The sequence below is a fragment of the Misgurnus anguillicaudatus genome, chromosome 2 (genome assembly GCF_027580225.2).
Source record: "Misgurnus anguillicaudatus chromosome 2, ASM2758022v2, whole genome shotgun sequence".
Lineage (NCBI taxonomy): Eukaryota > Metazoa > Chordata > Actinopteri > Cypriniformes > Cobitidae > Misgurnus > Misgurnus anguillicaudatus.
The window spans coordinates 22,041,118-22,054,849 of NC_073338.2; the positions used below are offsets into that span (position 1 = coordinate 22,041,118).

The window sequence follows — 13,732 nt, forward strand, 5'->3', positions numbered from 1 at the left end:
TATAACATTAATGAATGTTTTGTTTTTTGTCTTTAAACTAAGCAATGCAATATTATAAAATAACAATGCAACATTATATAGCATGCATCTGTGTGTTTTTGCTTTTCCTTTGCAATCTATCTTTTCTATTGTTGTTTTCTTTGAAATCACCTTAATCATAAAAATAAAATAAAATCTGATCAAATCACATAATCAGTACTTATTTTGGATACATACATTAAATAATGTTTTTATTACAATATTTTATAATCTGATACTGGTTGATATTGTTTGGGAGATTATTATAATCTTTAATTTATTCATAATTGCAATTTTAAGAGTCACTTTCACTGTAAAAAGTGTTTCTGTGTCTTAGATTTAACAAAGATAAAACTAGTAAACTATATTAAAAAAAATAATAATTCTTGTTTTTTTTAATCAAACTTTGAGTTAAAATAACATAAAAAGATGAATAATTTGAGTTATTCTAAATGAACACCTTAATGAGTAAATTCAGCTTTATTTTATCATGTATAATCCACTTACATTTGTAAGAAGGAAATGAAAGATTTTAGTAAACATAGCTAACTAGGCAGTAGACTCGTATTTCCCAGCATGCTTTGGATGGGACTGCATTTGGACAGTGAAATTTAAATGCTATTTTATGTGTTTTTAACTCTTTAATGTTCATTTATCTTCGAGATTTAGAAGAGTTTTTGTTTCATCTTTGAGTTAGATAAGAACAAACCATAAAAAAGTTACCTGTACCAAGAAAAGTAAATTAAACCGAGTAATACTAGAACTAAAAGTTAACTCAACTTAATTTTGTTGCGTTTGTATTAAGTAAAATTATTGTGTTTATTATACTTAAAAAAGGCTACAAGTTGACTCAACTTAAAACATCAAATGCAGCCACTTGCCTCAATTTTTATAAGTTAGCTTTAGATATTACTTTTTACAGTGCTGAAAATATAGTTAATATTGGAAATAATGTATTAATTTATTATATAGCCACCATGCATTAAACAAGTTCACATCAAGTACAACAAACAATTACTTTTAGTCAAATTTCTATTAAGGTACATATACAGTATGAATTAAACATTTCTATCAATTTAAAAAAAATGCTATGAAAAACGTACAAATATGTATAATACACTCACAGATGTGTTAAAAACAACACTTTAGAATCCACCCCTCTCTGTGGTATTACTGAAACAACACATTTTGTGTTACTTTTAACACAACTTGTGTTTTATTTTAAAACAAAATTAACAGAAAATGACACATAATGTGTTAAAAGCTTAACACAAAAAGATGTGTATATAAAATAATAATAAAAAAACAAAGACCTGAACTAAAGTTTCTCTCTTACTAAACATCTCAAGTACACATTACATTCTTGGTTTGATAATGAATTACCTTAATTAGCTACAAATGAGCAGTTTCTGCTATCATTTTTTAATTAAGATCAAAAACCCCGTACATAAATTTAAAACATTACGACGGCAATCGAAACTGCGCGGTAGGAAAATGTGGTTGGGTACCCAAGCGCTTACTGGAAAGAAAACATGCAGCAGTTTAACCACAGCATGATCTGCTGATAATTTATTAGCGGCTGCAGGGTGTTTGTCTTGCTAATCTAAGCTGTTATTTGTGGGCAAGGAGGTTTGATGCATCATTCGTGAGTGCACAAACTGACTACAGCAAGAGTTTCCGCTCCACTTGTTTTCTCACCTTCGATACAAACCAATGCATTACTATAGGCAACATGGCATAAAAAAATTAATAATGCATAACATAAGGCACACGTTTAAGAAAAACAGTAATTTTTAATACAGATTGAAGTAAGAATACAATCTGATATTGTCCTAAATACTTCAAGGCTTTGTGATGGTACATACTGTATGAATAACGATCCTTTACAAACTATTTAAAGCAAATTGAAGGTCCCAGACCTGCATCAGGTACATAAGCCCTTATCATAAGTGTGGCACAAGTAAACTTAAGAGGATAAGATGTTGAGGAATGCTTACTGAGGACGAAAAACCCAAACATAAAATCAGATTACTATCCATGCATCATAATACATTGTAAATTCTTCCTTTAAGAGCATTTCATGCAAAATTAGGCAAGTCCTTTATTTTGCAAATAAACAAAATTATTTTTAAAGCAAGCCTCTGTACCCTCAACGTTCATTTCACACACTTACAGACTGGTCAAAGGCATTAAAACAGAAGAAGGTGATCAGAGAAAAACTTAAAAAAAACTGCATCTTTACACAATAATGAGTTGCAGTGCAGACCTGAGGCTTTCACTACTATATGAGTTTCTATCCAGTGATGCTTAAGGTTCAATATACACATAACATACTGTACTGTATAGTTCACATTAAAATCCTTCATGTATCTTTTTATAATCAATACTAAACAATTAACAGAACAGTTTTTTGTTCTTCATCTGATGTAGAAACACAAACAAAGAAAAAAATCAATTGCACTAAACGCTTTGACTGTATGGGTAGACTGACTGAGTCAAAGAAACAAACTTTTAATCGTGGCAATGGAGGATGTAAGGCAAAGCTGTCTAGAGCTGGTAACCCACGTATACAAACTTAATCAAAGACAGGTGGAGTAGCACTGTAAGGCCTTGCACGAATCCAAAACTCACCGGAGCTCCTAATAAAAAATAGAAATATATATTATTTAGATTTACATACGTGGGGAAAGATAAAGCTGTAACAAATATTCTCCAATATAAAAATGAAACACCTTCTAGAGGATGGGCTTCTCCAGATCTTGTTTATCATAAAAATCTTCATCAGAATCTACAGAAGATCATATTTAAAGAGTGTTAAAAGAGCAAATATACTACTTTACGGCAGGCATGTTCATGGCTAAAAACATACCACTGAGCTGATGATATGCATCAGAATAACACAGTACTGTGCAAAAGTCTTAGGCCACCATCACCAGACTTCTTGTTTTATATTTATTTTTCAATCTATTTTCTTAAGATACAAACAGAAAATTCAGGAAATATGTACAAAAAAATAAAAAAATTAATCTTCAGGATTAATGTCTTTAGGCATCGTCAGTGTTTAGTGTGACCTCTCTTGGCTCTAATATATATATATATGAAGAGTTTAGTTGAGATAACTCCGTTTTTAACATTTTTGTTAAAACATGTTTATTATTATGTTATCATGTTATTATTTTGTTCTATGGTGCTACTTAGCTGTATTTTTTAAGTTATGAAGGTTTAAATCAAAACAAACCAACTGCAGTGGAATTGATATTAATTGGAATGCACAACCAAAAAATTAGACTTCTGAAAAATAAAAAAAACGAAGTTATCTCGTTTTGCAATGAAACTCTTCATATATACACATACATACACAAATATATATACATATATATATATATATATATTCTATTCTATTATGTAGAAAGAGAGTGAGTTGGGGGCCTTCAAATATCGTTTTGGGCAATAGACCTTTTTACTTTTTGTACACAATGATGACGTGGCAGCGTATGCGCGCGCTTTTAGGCAACGGAAGTATGGCAAGAATCAGCAGTGAAGCAACACAGACAGAGAAAGTTATTTTAAAAATAGATTTTATCAACTTTTTCAACACAGCTACCAGATCCGTTTACTATAGTGGTGTGGATAGAAGAAAAAGTTACCAGATAAATATATTAGTATATTATATTAGTGCACAACCAGACATTTTGATGCAGGGAAACCGTTTTAATAAACTTTCTGAGTTGCTAACACGTTAGAACCAATGGGGAATAACACCAACTGTTGCCTAAATGCGTGCGCAGGCTATTTGATCACGTGAGCTGTAAAAGGGTCTATAGGGGGGCCATTAATGTGAAAAAGTTTGAGAACCACTGATCTAGACTAATTTTCTCGTATTATTAAATTAAAACAAAAAAACTATTTATCTCCATGCACTGAAATGCACAATAACATGAAAGAAATATAAATGTTGTTAGTTATTGTGATTTAGGAGCAAATAAGAACACTGTTGTTTCACAATTGGTGTCTTTCTGTAAATTGTTAAGCTAACATCAACTGTATCGATATAAAACCCAAACTGTTTCCAAAGCAACATAACTGATTGTTGGCGAACATAACTGATTCACTGATCAGTCATTTCGCTACCTAAAATCCTTTGCATGGCCTAGAATAAATGAGCAAATGTAACATTTTTATTACAAATCGACTACAAATTTGACCCACTTTCAATAAAGATGAATGTTTCTATCGATGAAAAGGCAGGTAATGCGGCACGAGTAAATTGAGCCCAGTCTCCTGAAGATGCGTATAAACAGCATGAAGTGTGGCGTGCATATGATACGCCAGTCCCTCCCATTCACCCAAACGGTGCATCTCCTCTCCGTCGCTCCATTCATTGGCCTCTCAATTTCTCTGCTATTTTTTTACCATTTTTGCTTGGGTTTAGGGCTAGAACAACTTTTTGTAATATAAAAATGACATCCTAACCCAAACCCCAACTCTAACCCCAACTCCAAGCGACCATGGCTTAAATATGGAAAAAAACATAGAGAAACCTGTATATTAAATAACCTCATTAAGCAAATCTAAAATCTAACCCTAAACCCAAGCGAAAATGGTTTAAAAAACAGAAAAAATTTGACAAACCAATAAATAAAACGACAAAAAAAGAGGCCCCGTCCAAGTGAATGGGAAGGACCTGCGCAACATATGCACGCCAAAGTGGAATTTGGCATATGTATTGCACGAGTTTTACACTTCGTGCTATTTATACGCATCCTCAGGAGACTGGGTAGGTAAATAACCCAAATTACTGTAGAATTTTCCACTACTGGAGACAAACACAAAACAGGCCAATAGTCAAACAGAATCTCTTTTTGTCTGTATTTGGTTGTCTGAATAATAATAATGCTCTAACCAAAAATTTTGTAGTCAAAATTAATAATTGCTGTCTATTAAAAACTAAAGCTTAAATTTATATTTCAGCAATACAATGACCCAAAGTGAATGTGAGTGATTTGACCTTGACCAAATGTGAAAATATCGAATCACGAAATATTATTTGAACAATACACAGCTGTTTTTTATTTCTGAAACTAAGAATATATTCTAAAAATATCAAATTATGTTTAAAAAAATTATGTTAAAAAATTTAAACAAGACAATAGGATTTTTTGTGCTGTGCTTAATAATGATGTGCACAGTAATATCCTTTAATATCTTCACCATTAACCACAGTGCACCTGAACTCTGATAGTGGCATTTCCTGGAAATATATCAGTTACTGTTACATGAACAGGGTGAGAACATGAGCTTGCTTGTATTAACTGTAACTGAATGGATTGTCAAAAACGCAAACACAGAAATAAACATTATAACGTTAATTTAAAAATCTTTGATGTGGTGTATAAAACGGTGATATATAAACCGTCACGGACCAGAAAGTAGCTCGGGTTTATTTGTAGCAAAAACCAAAAATACATTGTATGGGTAAAAATTAATGATTTTCTTTTATGCAAAAAAATAATAATTTGTATATTATGTAAAGATAATTTTCCATGAAGATATTTTGTCAATTTCCTACCATAAATATATCAAAACTTTATTTTTGTGAGTGGATGCAATGCTAATGACTTCATCTGGACAACTTTAAAGGCAATTTTCTCAATATTTGATTTTATTACCCTTACAGATTCCAGATTTTTTAATAGTTGTACAGTACTGTGCAAAAGTCTTAGGCCATCTTTGTCGTTTTAGCAAAGTTTTAATGTCCATCCATATTTATTTTTTACTTTTTTTAAGATACAAACAGAAAATACAGGAAATATATACACAAAATTAAAAACTATTTTTTTTTAAACTAAATGTCTTCTTCAGGCATCAGTCGGTATTTAGTGTGACCTCTCTTAGCACGAAACACATCTTGAGCTTTTTTAAGGATATTGAAGTGCTGAAGTCATTCGATTAGAATTAGAAATTAGGATTTAATTTTATTTAGGTTTAAGAGATCCTTCAATTACCCTAAATACTTGACACTTCAGCTTAAACTTTTATGCTGTTTTAATACCACATACACATTTCCTGTATTTTCTGGTTGAAATCTAATAAAGAGACTGAGAAATAATTATATGTGATCACTATACAATTGCAAAAACAATAAATCTAATGGTAGCATGGTGGCCTAAGACTTTTGCACAGGACTGTATGTCGGCCAAAATTGTCCTATCCTAACTAACCATAAATCAATGGAAAGCTTATTTATTCAGCTTTCATATGATGTATAATAAAGACTGGTGAAGTGGTCCAGAGTCAAATTTGGTGTAGATGTAAAAAGGGAGTAAAACACTGACTAGATATAAATTCATAAAGAATATTCAACTTATATAAATCTCATATCTTATATACAGTATTTCCAGATTACGGTCAAGTCAGTACCTGCCACAGATTCAGGAGGGGAGTAGAACTTCTGGACTTCTGAATTTGCTCCTGTGTATACGGGGGGTTCTGGATTTAGCGCTGGAAGATGTCCTAACACACAGGACACGTGTCAGCTTAATTTCACAATACTTACACATAACAGCAAATTCATACTAATGAATGAAGTTACAATTTCATCTACTGTATATTCAACAGCACGTATAACTGTAATTGGTAGTTAACTCTTACTGATTTCATCACCAGCCTCTTGTGGCAGGACTTTGAAGTCCAGGAGCCACGTCTCTATCCATGCCAGAATGAAGGAGATGATGGGTAAAAGGTACCCAAATGCTCCTTGAGACAGAAGCTGGACAACAAGAGGAACACTTGGTCAATGCAAACAAGACAGAATGTAAAGTGTGAAAAGAAAATGATAGGATGAAAACTGTACCTTTGACACAATTACTTTTACAATTAAGAAACCAGTGGTAATGGCTGTGGTTATCTGTAAAACAAATGCAAAATATAAGAATTACAGTAATGTGTCCATTAAAACATAGCGTTATATCTAAATGCAGGTCAGAGCTTAACCAGCTCAATGATAAAAGAAGATGGTGCGTCTCATTTAGAAGTTAAGCAACACTGTCCTCTAGTGGAGGATGGTGAGATGTGAAGAAAAAGTCTGCTTATCGCAATGGCCCACCAGTGACGCAGCTTACAGACAGCATACGCCAAAATCAAGGCTGCAAAGCGGAACACTGCCAAAAGCTGAGGAACACATATTGTTAATAAATAAAATGCAATAAAAACATAACAGATATACTCATAATATAAAATCCTTTGCATGTGCTAATAGGGAATGCATAGCCATGATCTGCATGTGTGAATGACTGGTTTATCAACATTTCATGGTTGCATTAACACTTTAGTTCAGAGAATGCTGTCAGGCAGCAGTTTCGAAATGCTTTATTTCTAGCATCACTGGCTATTAATATAAATCTAGGCCAAACAGGCTGTTGGCAACTTACAAGTCTCGAGACAACGCTCTCAAAAGCCTAAATCTCGCACATAAAAACATATTCCTTTGTAACAAACACACGCCAACATATCATAAAAATCCACTAAACTACTAAATAAGACACCTGGAATTGTACAAGGAAACAAAACCAGTTTATACGCATGTGACCTAAGACCTAGTTTCACAGGCAAGGCTTAAAGGGACACTCCACTTGTTTTGAAAATATGCTCATTTTCCAGCTCCCCTAGAGTTAAACATTTGATTTTTACCGTTTTGGAATCCATTCAGCTGACCCCCGAGTCTGGAGGTACCACTTTTAGCATAGCTTAGCATAATCCATTGAATCTGATTAGAACATTAGCATCGCTCTAAAAATAACCAAAGAGTTTCAATATTTTTTCTATTTGAAACTCGACTCTTTTGCAGTTACATGGTGTACTAAGGCAGACGGAAAATTAAATGTTGCGATTTTCTAGGCAGATATGGCTAGGAACTATACTCTCAAACTGGCGTAATAATCAAGGACTTTGCTGCTGTAACATGGCTGCAGGAGGCGCAATGATATTACGCCGGTTTCACAGCGCAAGTGTGAGCAGCGTTTGAGGAGAGCATTTGCTGCGCGTGGCCATTGTCCTTTCACACCGGCTGCGTCTGCAGCGCATACTGTGCAGTTTAATAACAGTATAAAAATCTCAAGTTCACATTACTTTATTTTACATGCATTAATGAGCAAAACCTCTTCAAGACGCTTTTTGACAGTCAGTGTAATTTATATAACTGTGATGATTTGTTTAATCCACATTCTTTTCGTGCTGTTCTGGTCCGTGTAATGACAGATATAGACACAAAACACAATTATAGACATAAAAAGCCCATGGCACATTATTAAATCTGTTTCTCTGAAGTTTTACGATAAAATAAAAAAAATCACTCAGTGATTGACAGCATGATGCAGTCGATGGTGTTTCCCTTCAACAGTTTAAGCATACGATTTAGATTTATAGATGTATCTGTTTCTCTGAAGATTATTAAAATAGATGAGGACTCATTTGCTGGGCAGAGAGTGAATGACAGCGCAGTCTTCTGGCTACAGTGTGTTTTTAAATAGCTCAAAGTCATGACTGTTTGAAACACACTTGGCGTCACATTCATGATTTTATTGTAAAACTAAACTTTTTTGCGTCAATCCAAGACCATTTAAACAAGAGTTATTCAATTAGTTTGTCATGGGGACAGTTCATGAAAAGCATCTCAAATGAGGGGCCGGAGATATATCAGTGATGATGACTACATTTTCCTACATTTAAACATACTAATGTTATATTTTGAAGCTGCATAACAACAAAATCAGTGCATTGTACAATAGGCTTTTTCTACAAACATATATTTTGAAACTGCATACAACAACATTAGTGCATTGTGCGATGTCAATGTAGGCTTTTACTACATCCAGACATGTTCATGTTGTATTTTAAAATTGCATAACAACATAAGTGCATTGTAAGATGCCCAAGTAAGCTTTATTCTACATTTAAAGAGTTAAATAAGAGCCATATCACACTCATTGAGAATTTAACTCATTTACTCACTTCAGTGCACATAACAAAAAAGATTATAATATGGAACATAATTGTTTTATGCTGTTTTTGTCAAAGATAATTATTACAGTAGTCCTATTTAAACTACAACAGCCATCTTAATAATTGGCAAACAGTAGGCTACCTTCTTCTAATAAGACAGAATATGTTTTTAGATTTCGCAAGAGCAGTGAAATCAGGTGTATGTTTGTCAGCATGATACGCATAAAGTGGTGGAGGTGCAGACGTTGTCTAACTAACAAAATTTATTCTAGAGATGTCTTTTTTACAGACTACATAAAGGGTCGGATCAAATTACCTTGGGGGCCTGGTTTGGCCTGCGGCCGGCAATTGAATAGCCTTGATTTAAACCATAAACAATGCACTGTCACTTTAATTGAGCGTGAGCAGCGCAGCAAAAATAGAGCCGACGCAGAAACGATCGCAGCACTGCTGCTGCAGCGATGTTTCTGCCACGCGCCACGCTGCTCACACGTGCGGTGTGCATGCTTTAACTTAACATGGGCGGCGAAAAAAGTAACCAAGGGGACTACTTTCAGGCGCTGCATAATATCACTATGCCTGCAGCAGCCATGTTACAGCAGCAAAGTCCTTGATTATTACGCCAAAATGAGAGTATAGTCCTAGCCATATTAGCCTAGAAAAATGCAACTTTTTTTATTTTCGGTCGTCTTAGTACACAATGTAACTACAGAAGAGTCAAGTTTTAAATAGGCATAATATCGAAACTCTGTTATTTTTGAGTGCGATGCTAATGGCCTAATCAGATTCAATGGATTGTGCTAAGCTATGCTAAAAGTGTTACTGCCAGATCTGGAGATCAGCTGAATAGATTCCAAAACGTGGAATGTCCCTTCAAGGCTAGTCCTAGACTAAGACACATTTTTGAGCCGTCTCAACTGAAAATATTCCAGTGCCATTGACTCTAAATACACACCAGTAACATCTTTTTCTAAGGCATGTTTATAAAAGATGCTTAAACATCTTAATTTAACTAAGGCCTAGAACTGGCTTTAGCTAAGCCTCGTCTTTGAAACCAGACCAAAGAGTCTGTAGTTTGAGAATAATAAACATATTTGATCATGTGTTTTAAAAAGGGTGTAAATGAGTTCATCCATGTTAAAATCGAGAATTCACTCTTCAACTGGAAAGGGTGGGAAGAACATCCCCAAACATTTTCACCAACCAGCTTTATCATAAATCACACCTTTATGGTTTGGATGCTGGGGATTTCCATACTGAATAGTGCATAATTTAAGCTTTTGTACAATATAGGGTACTGTATAGTACTTACAAATATATCAAAAAAAGATTTGTGGTAGTCATAGTCCAACACCTCACTCTTCAGCTGCTCTTGTATACCTCCATTGACCTACAGGAGGACAGAAAGCAACTCATTCAAATCATTTAGCCAGAATACAGTACTATTACAATATACTGTGCATTGCTGCTTATTACTGCATCTAGTCTATTTGCATATGTGAATGTCATGCTAAAACGTACGTTGAGCTCAATGATCCACAGCAAGGTGACGAACAAAAGGTCAAAGGTCACAAACAGGCAGAAGGTTCTCCGTATATCTGAGATGCTCTTCTTCTCTCCTGCTTCATATGACTCAACACGAGCAGAAAGTGAAGTGGAGTTGATGGAGCCCCAAGCTCCTGGTGGGACCTGTGAACCCACACTGCTGCTGCATTGGCTGGCCATGACCTGTCAGACTCATCCAATCATGTCACTCCATTCACAATAAGTTTTCAGTCCAGCTTTGTATTCATGACCAGCTCTGAAGGGACATAGAGACGGTGACATTTCACACAGTGAAAGACGTGTTTAAAAGTTATTTGTGTCACGTTATCATTCTTTATGATAACAAAACACACCATACATCCTGTAGTCAGTAGGTGGATATATTTAAAGGGATAGCTCACCCAAAAATGTCTTTAAAGCAGGTGTTTAATGCAAATATTGAATAAACAACAGTACAGTGTATATGTTAATCTGAAGAGAAATATAATACTAGTCTTTGCTAAAATCAACAAATTGTGGTACTGTACATGTAATTTTTGGCCTAGTTAAACCAGTACAGCAAGTCTTATCAGGAAGATCATAAGGAGTTTCCAGCAAGCATTAAAAAACACAGAAGAGAGAGCAGTGACTGGCTGTTTGTTTAGTAGGCCAAGTTCCTCCTAATGCTGTCATTTACTGAAAAACATCCAGCACTGGAATTTTTAACACCTCATTGTTTTCATATCAGCACTGAATAGCTAATATAGACCTGAACTGCACTAGGCATGATTTTTGCTTCCCCATAAAGGCACATGAGAACTAAATTGACTTATTTAGGATTATATTAGTGGATTTGTGTACGATGCTAAATGTTGAATCATGATCAAATGTTAAATGCTGCCATGCTTAATTTCTAAGTCGCTTTGGATACATGAATGTTATTCTGGAATACAAGGCTGACAACATACATGGGAAATTTTCTTTGTTGTGTTGTCATTGGGCTTTAGTTGTTATATTTAAAAAAAAACGGTCCTAGTTAGTTTCTTACTTGACAGACAAATTAAAGTACATTAATGATCTATTGTGTAGCGATTATTTCAGAGCGTTGCTAAACCAATTTGCAGACTAACGTTAAATGCTAGCATGACAGTACAACAGAAAACAGGAACAGCAGAGCAATTGCGACACAGTGTCATAATAACACACCACAAATCACTGTATTTAAAGCTTAAAAATGTAAAATCATGCTGAATTTACGATCAATCCTGTAAAATAAACGATGATTAACGTTAGCTATAATGTTTTTAACATTGCTAATAAGCGCGGTTCACCTAAAACGGACCTCACATTTGATTTTAAAATATAACGTGAATTCGCTCACCTCAATCTGTAAATTAATCCTATGAAAGAAAACTCTGTATTATTGATCTCTGAAGGATCATCTATCTGTGTTGACCAAAAATCCGCACCATCTGATGACTTTCGTTTCAGTCTGACAGGAAATAGTGTGATGTTGTTTTGGAAGCGGAATTATGGGATATGTAGTACAACCACTACAACCCGGAACTGTGCCAGACAGACACAAACGCCAGAAACATTCTATATTTTTTTTTAAGTTTTAAAACCTTAAATCAAATCTCTGTGTAACAATATTAGCAGCTCATTCACACAAGATCAATTTAATGCGAGAACAGCATATGTTGTGTCCACCAGTTAAACCAGCACCAATCGAAGCATGGGAATTATGCTGGTCTATGGTGTTTTTATTAGTAGGGACAAAGAAGATATTTTGATAAATTATGGGAAGCAAACAGTTGTGGTACCCATTGATTTCCAAAGTATTTGTTTCTTATACTACCTTGGCAGTCAATACCATCAACTGTGTGGTTACTATCCCTGCTGGGAAAACCAGCATAATTCCCATGCTGGTTTGGTGCTGGTTTAGCTAGTGGTCACCAGCATACCACCAAAACACAACATATGCTGGTCTTGCTGGTATGACCAGTATGGGATGCTGGTATGCTGATGACCATGCTGGTGGTCCCCAGCAAACCAGCACCAAAACACAACATGGTTTTTCCAGCAGGGATGTTTTATCAAAATTTGTGTTCAAGAGAATAAGGAAACGCATACAGGTTTAGAACCAATCACATGGCAGTTGCTTCAATGCATTTTTGGGTGTGGTTCTGGTCAAGACAATCTCCTGAACTCCAAACTGAATGTCAGAATGGGAAAGAAAGGTGATTTAAACAATTTTGAGCATGGCATGGTTGTTGGTGCCAGTATTTCACAATCTGCTCAGTTACTGGGATTTTCACGCATAACCATTTCTATGGTTTACAAAAAATGGTGTGAAAAGGGAAAAATATCCAGTATGCGGCAGTGAGCGAAAATGCCTTGTTGGGCTACAACAGCAGAAGATCCCACTGGGTACCACTCATCTCCACTACAAATAGGAAAAAGGGCTACAATTTGCATGAGCTCACAAAAGTTGGACAGTTGAAGACCAGAAAAATGTTACCTGGTCTGATGAGTCTCGATTTCTGAGACATTCAGATGGTAGAGTCAGAATTTGGCTTAAACAGAATGAGAACATGGATCCATCATGCCTTGTTAGCAGGCTGGTTGTGGTGGTGTAATTGTGTGGGGGATGCTTTCTTGGCACACTTTAGGCCCCTTAGTGCCAATTAGGCATTGCTTAAATGCCACAGCCTACCTGAGCATTGTTTCTGACCATGTCCATCCCTTTATGACCACCATGTATGCATCCTCTGATGGCTACTTCCAGCAGGATAATGCACCATGTCACAAAGCTTGAATCATTTCAAATTGGTTTCTTGAACATGACGAGTTCACTGTACTAAAATGGCCCCCACAGTCACCAGATCTCAACCCAATAGAGCATCTTTTACGATGTGGTGGAACGGGAGCTTCGTGCCCTGGATGTGCATCCCACAAATATCTCACCTGCTAGATGCTATCCTATCAATATGGGCCAACATTTCTAAAGAATGCTTTCAGCACCTTGTTGAATTAATGCCACATAGAATTAAGGCAGTTCTGAAGGCGAAAGGGGGTCAAACACAGTATTAGTATGGTGTTCCTAATAATCCTTTAGGTGAGTTTTTTCCTGTATTCCTTTAGGTGAGTGCTTTTTAATAAAGGTCATTATTTTCATCTCAACACATCC

At 35.1% G+C, this 13,732-nt stretch overlaps 1 protein-coding gene across 2 annotated transcripts; it reads right to left on the reverse strand.

Moving 5' to 3' along the window:
• Window positions 1–2,243: 2,243 nt before the first annotated feature.
• Window positions 2,244–12,083, reverse strand: stard3nl (STARD3 N-terminal like). Of its 2 annotated transcripts, XM_073874635.1 has the most exons (10): window positions 11,924–12,033; window positions 10,965–10,994; window positions 10,540–10,819; window positions 10,331–10,408; window positions 7,107–7,188; window positions 6,872–6,921; window positions 6,670–6,787; window positions 6,439–6,531; window positions 2,751–2,806; window positions 2,244–2,657 (listed from the first exon to the last, which is right to left on the reverse strand). In XM_073874635.1, exons 3-9 carry the CDS (start codon window positions 10,741–10,743, stop codon window positions 2,754–2,756), a joined length of 678 nt encoding a protein of 225 aa, XP_073730736.1. In that variant the 5' UTR covers window positions 10,744–10,819; window positions 10,965–10,994; window positions 11,924–12,033; the 3' UTR covers window positions 2,244–2,657; window positions 2,751–2,753. The 2 variants fall into 2 exon arrangements, with proteins under 2 accessions (XP_073730736.1, XP_073730729.1); XM_073874628.1 differs by lacking the exon at window positions 10,965–10,994 and having other exon boundaries at window positions 11,924–12,083.
• Between the last annotated feature and the right edge of the window lie 1,649 nt (window positions 12,084–13,732).

What these genes read in the sequence shown, in the direction of transcription:
- stard3nl (XM_073874628.1), bottom strand. Translation starts at nt 10,743, where the DNA reads ATGGCCAGCCAATGCAGCAGCAGTGTGGGTTCACAGGTCCCACCAGGA. An exon ending in TGTGGATCATTGAGCTCAAC is followed by an intron (nt 10,409 to 10,539) that starts GTACGTTTTAGC and finishes GTCCTCCTGTAG; the next exon opens with GTCAATGGAGGTATACAAGA. An exon ending in TAAAAGTAATTGTGTCAAAG is followed by an intron (nt 6,788 to 6,871) that starts GTACAGTTTTCA and finishes CTTGTTGTCCAG; the next exon opens with CTTCTGTCTCAAGGAGCATT.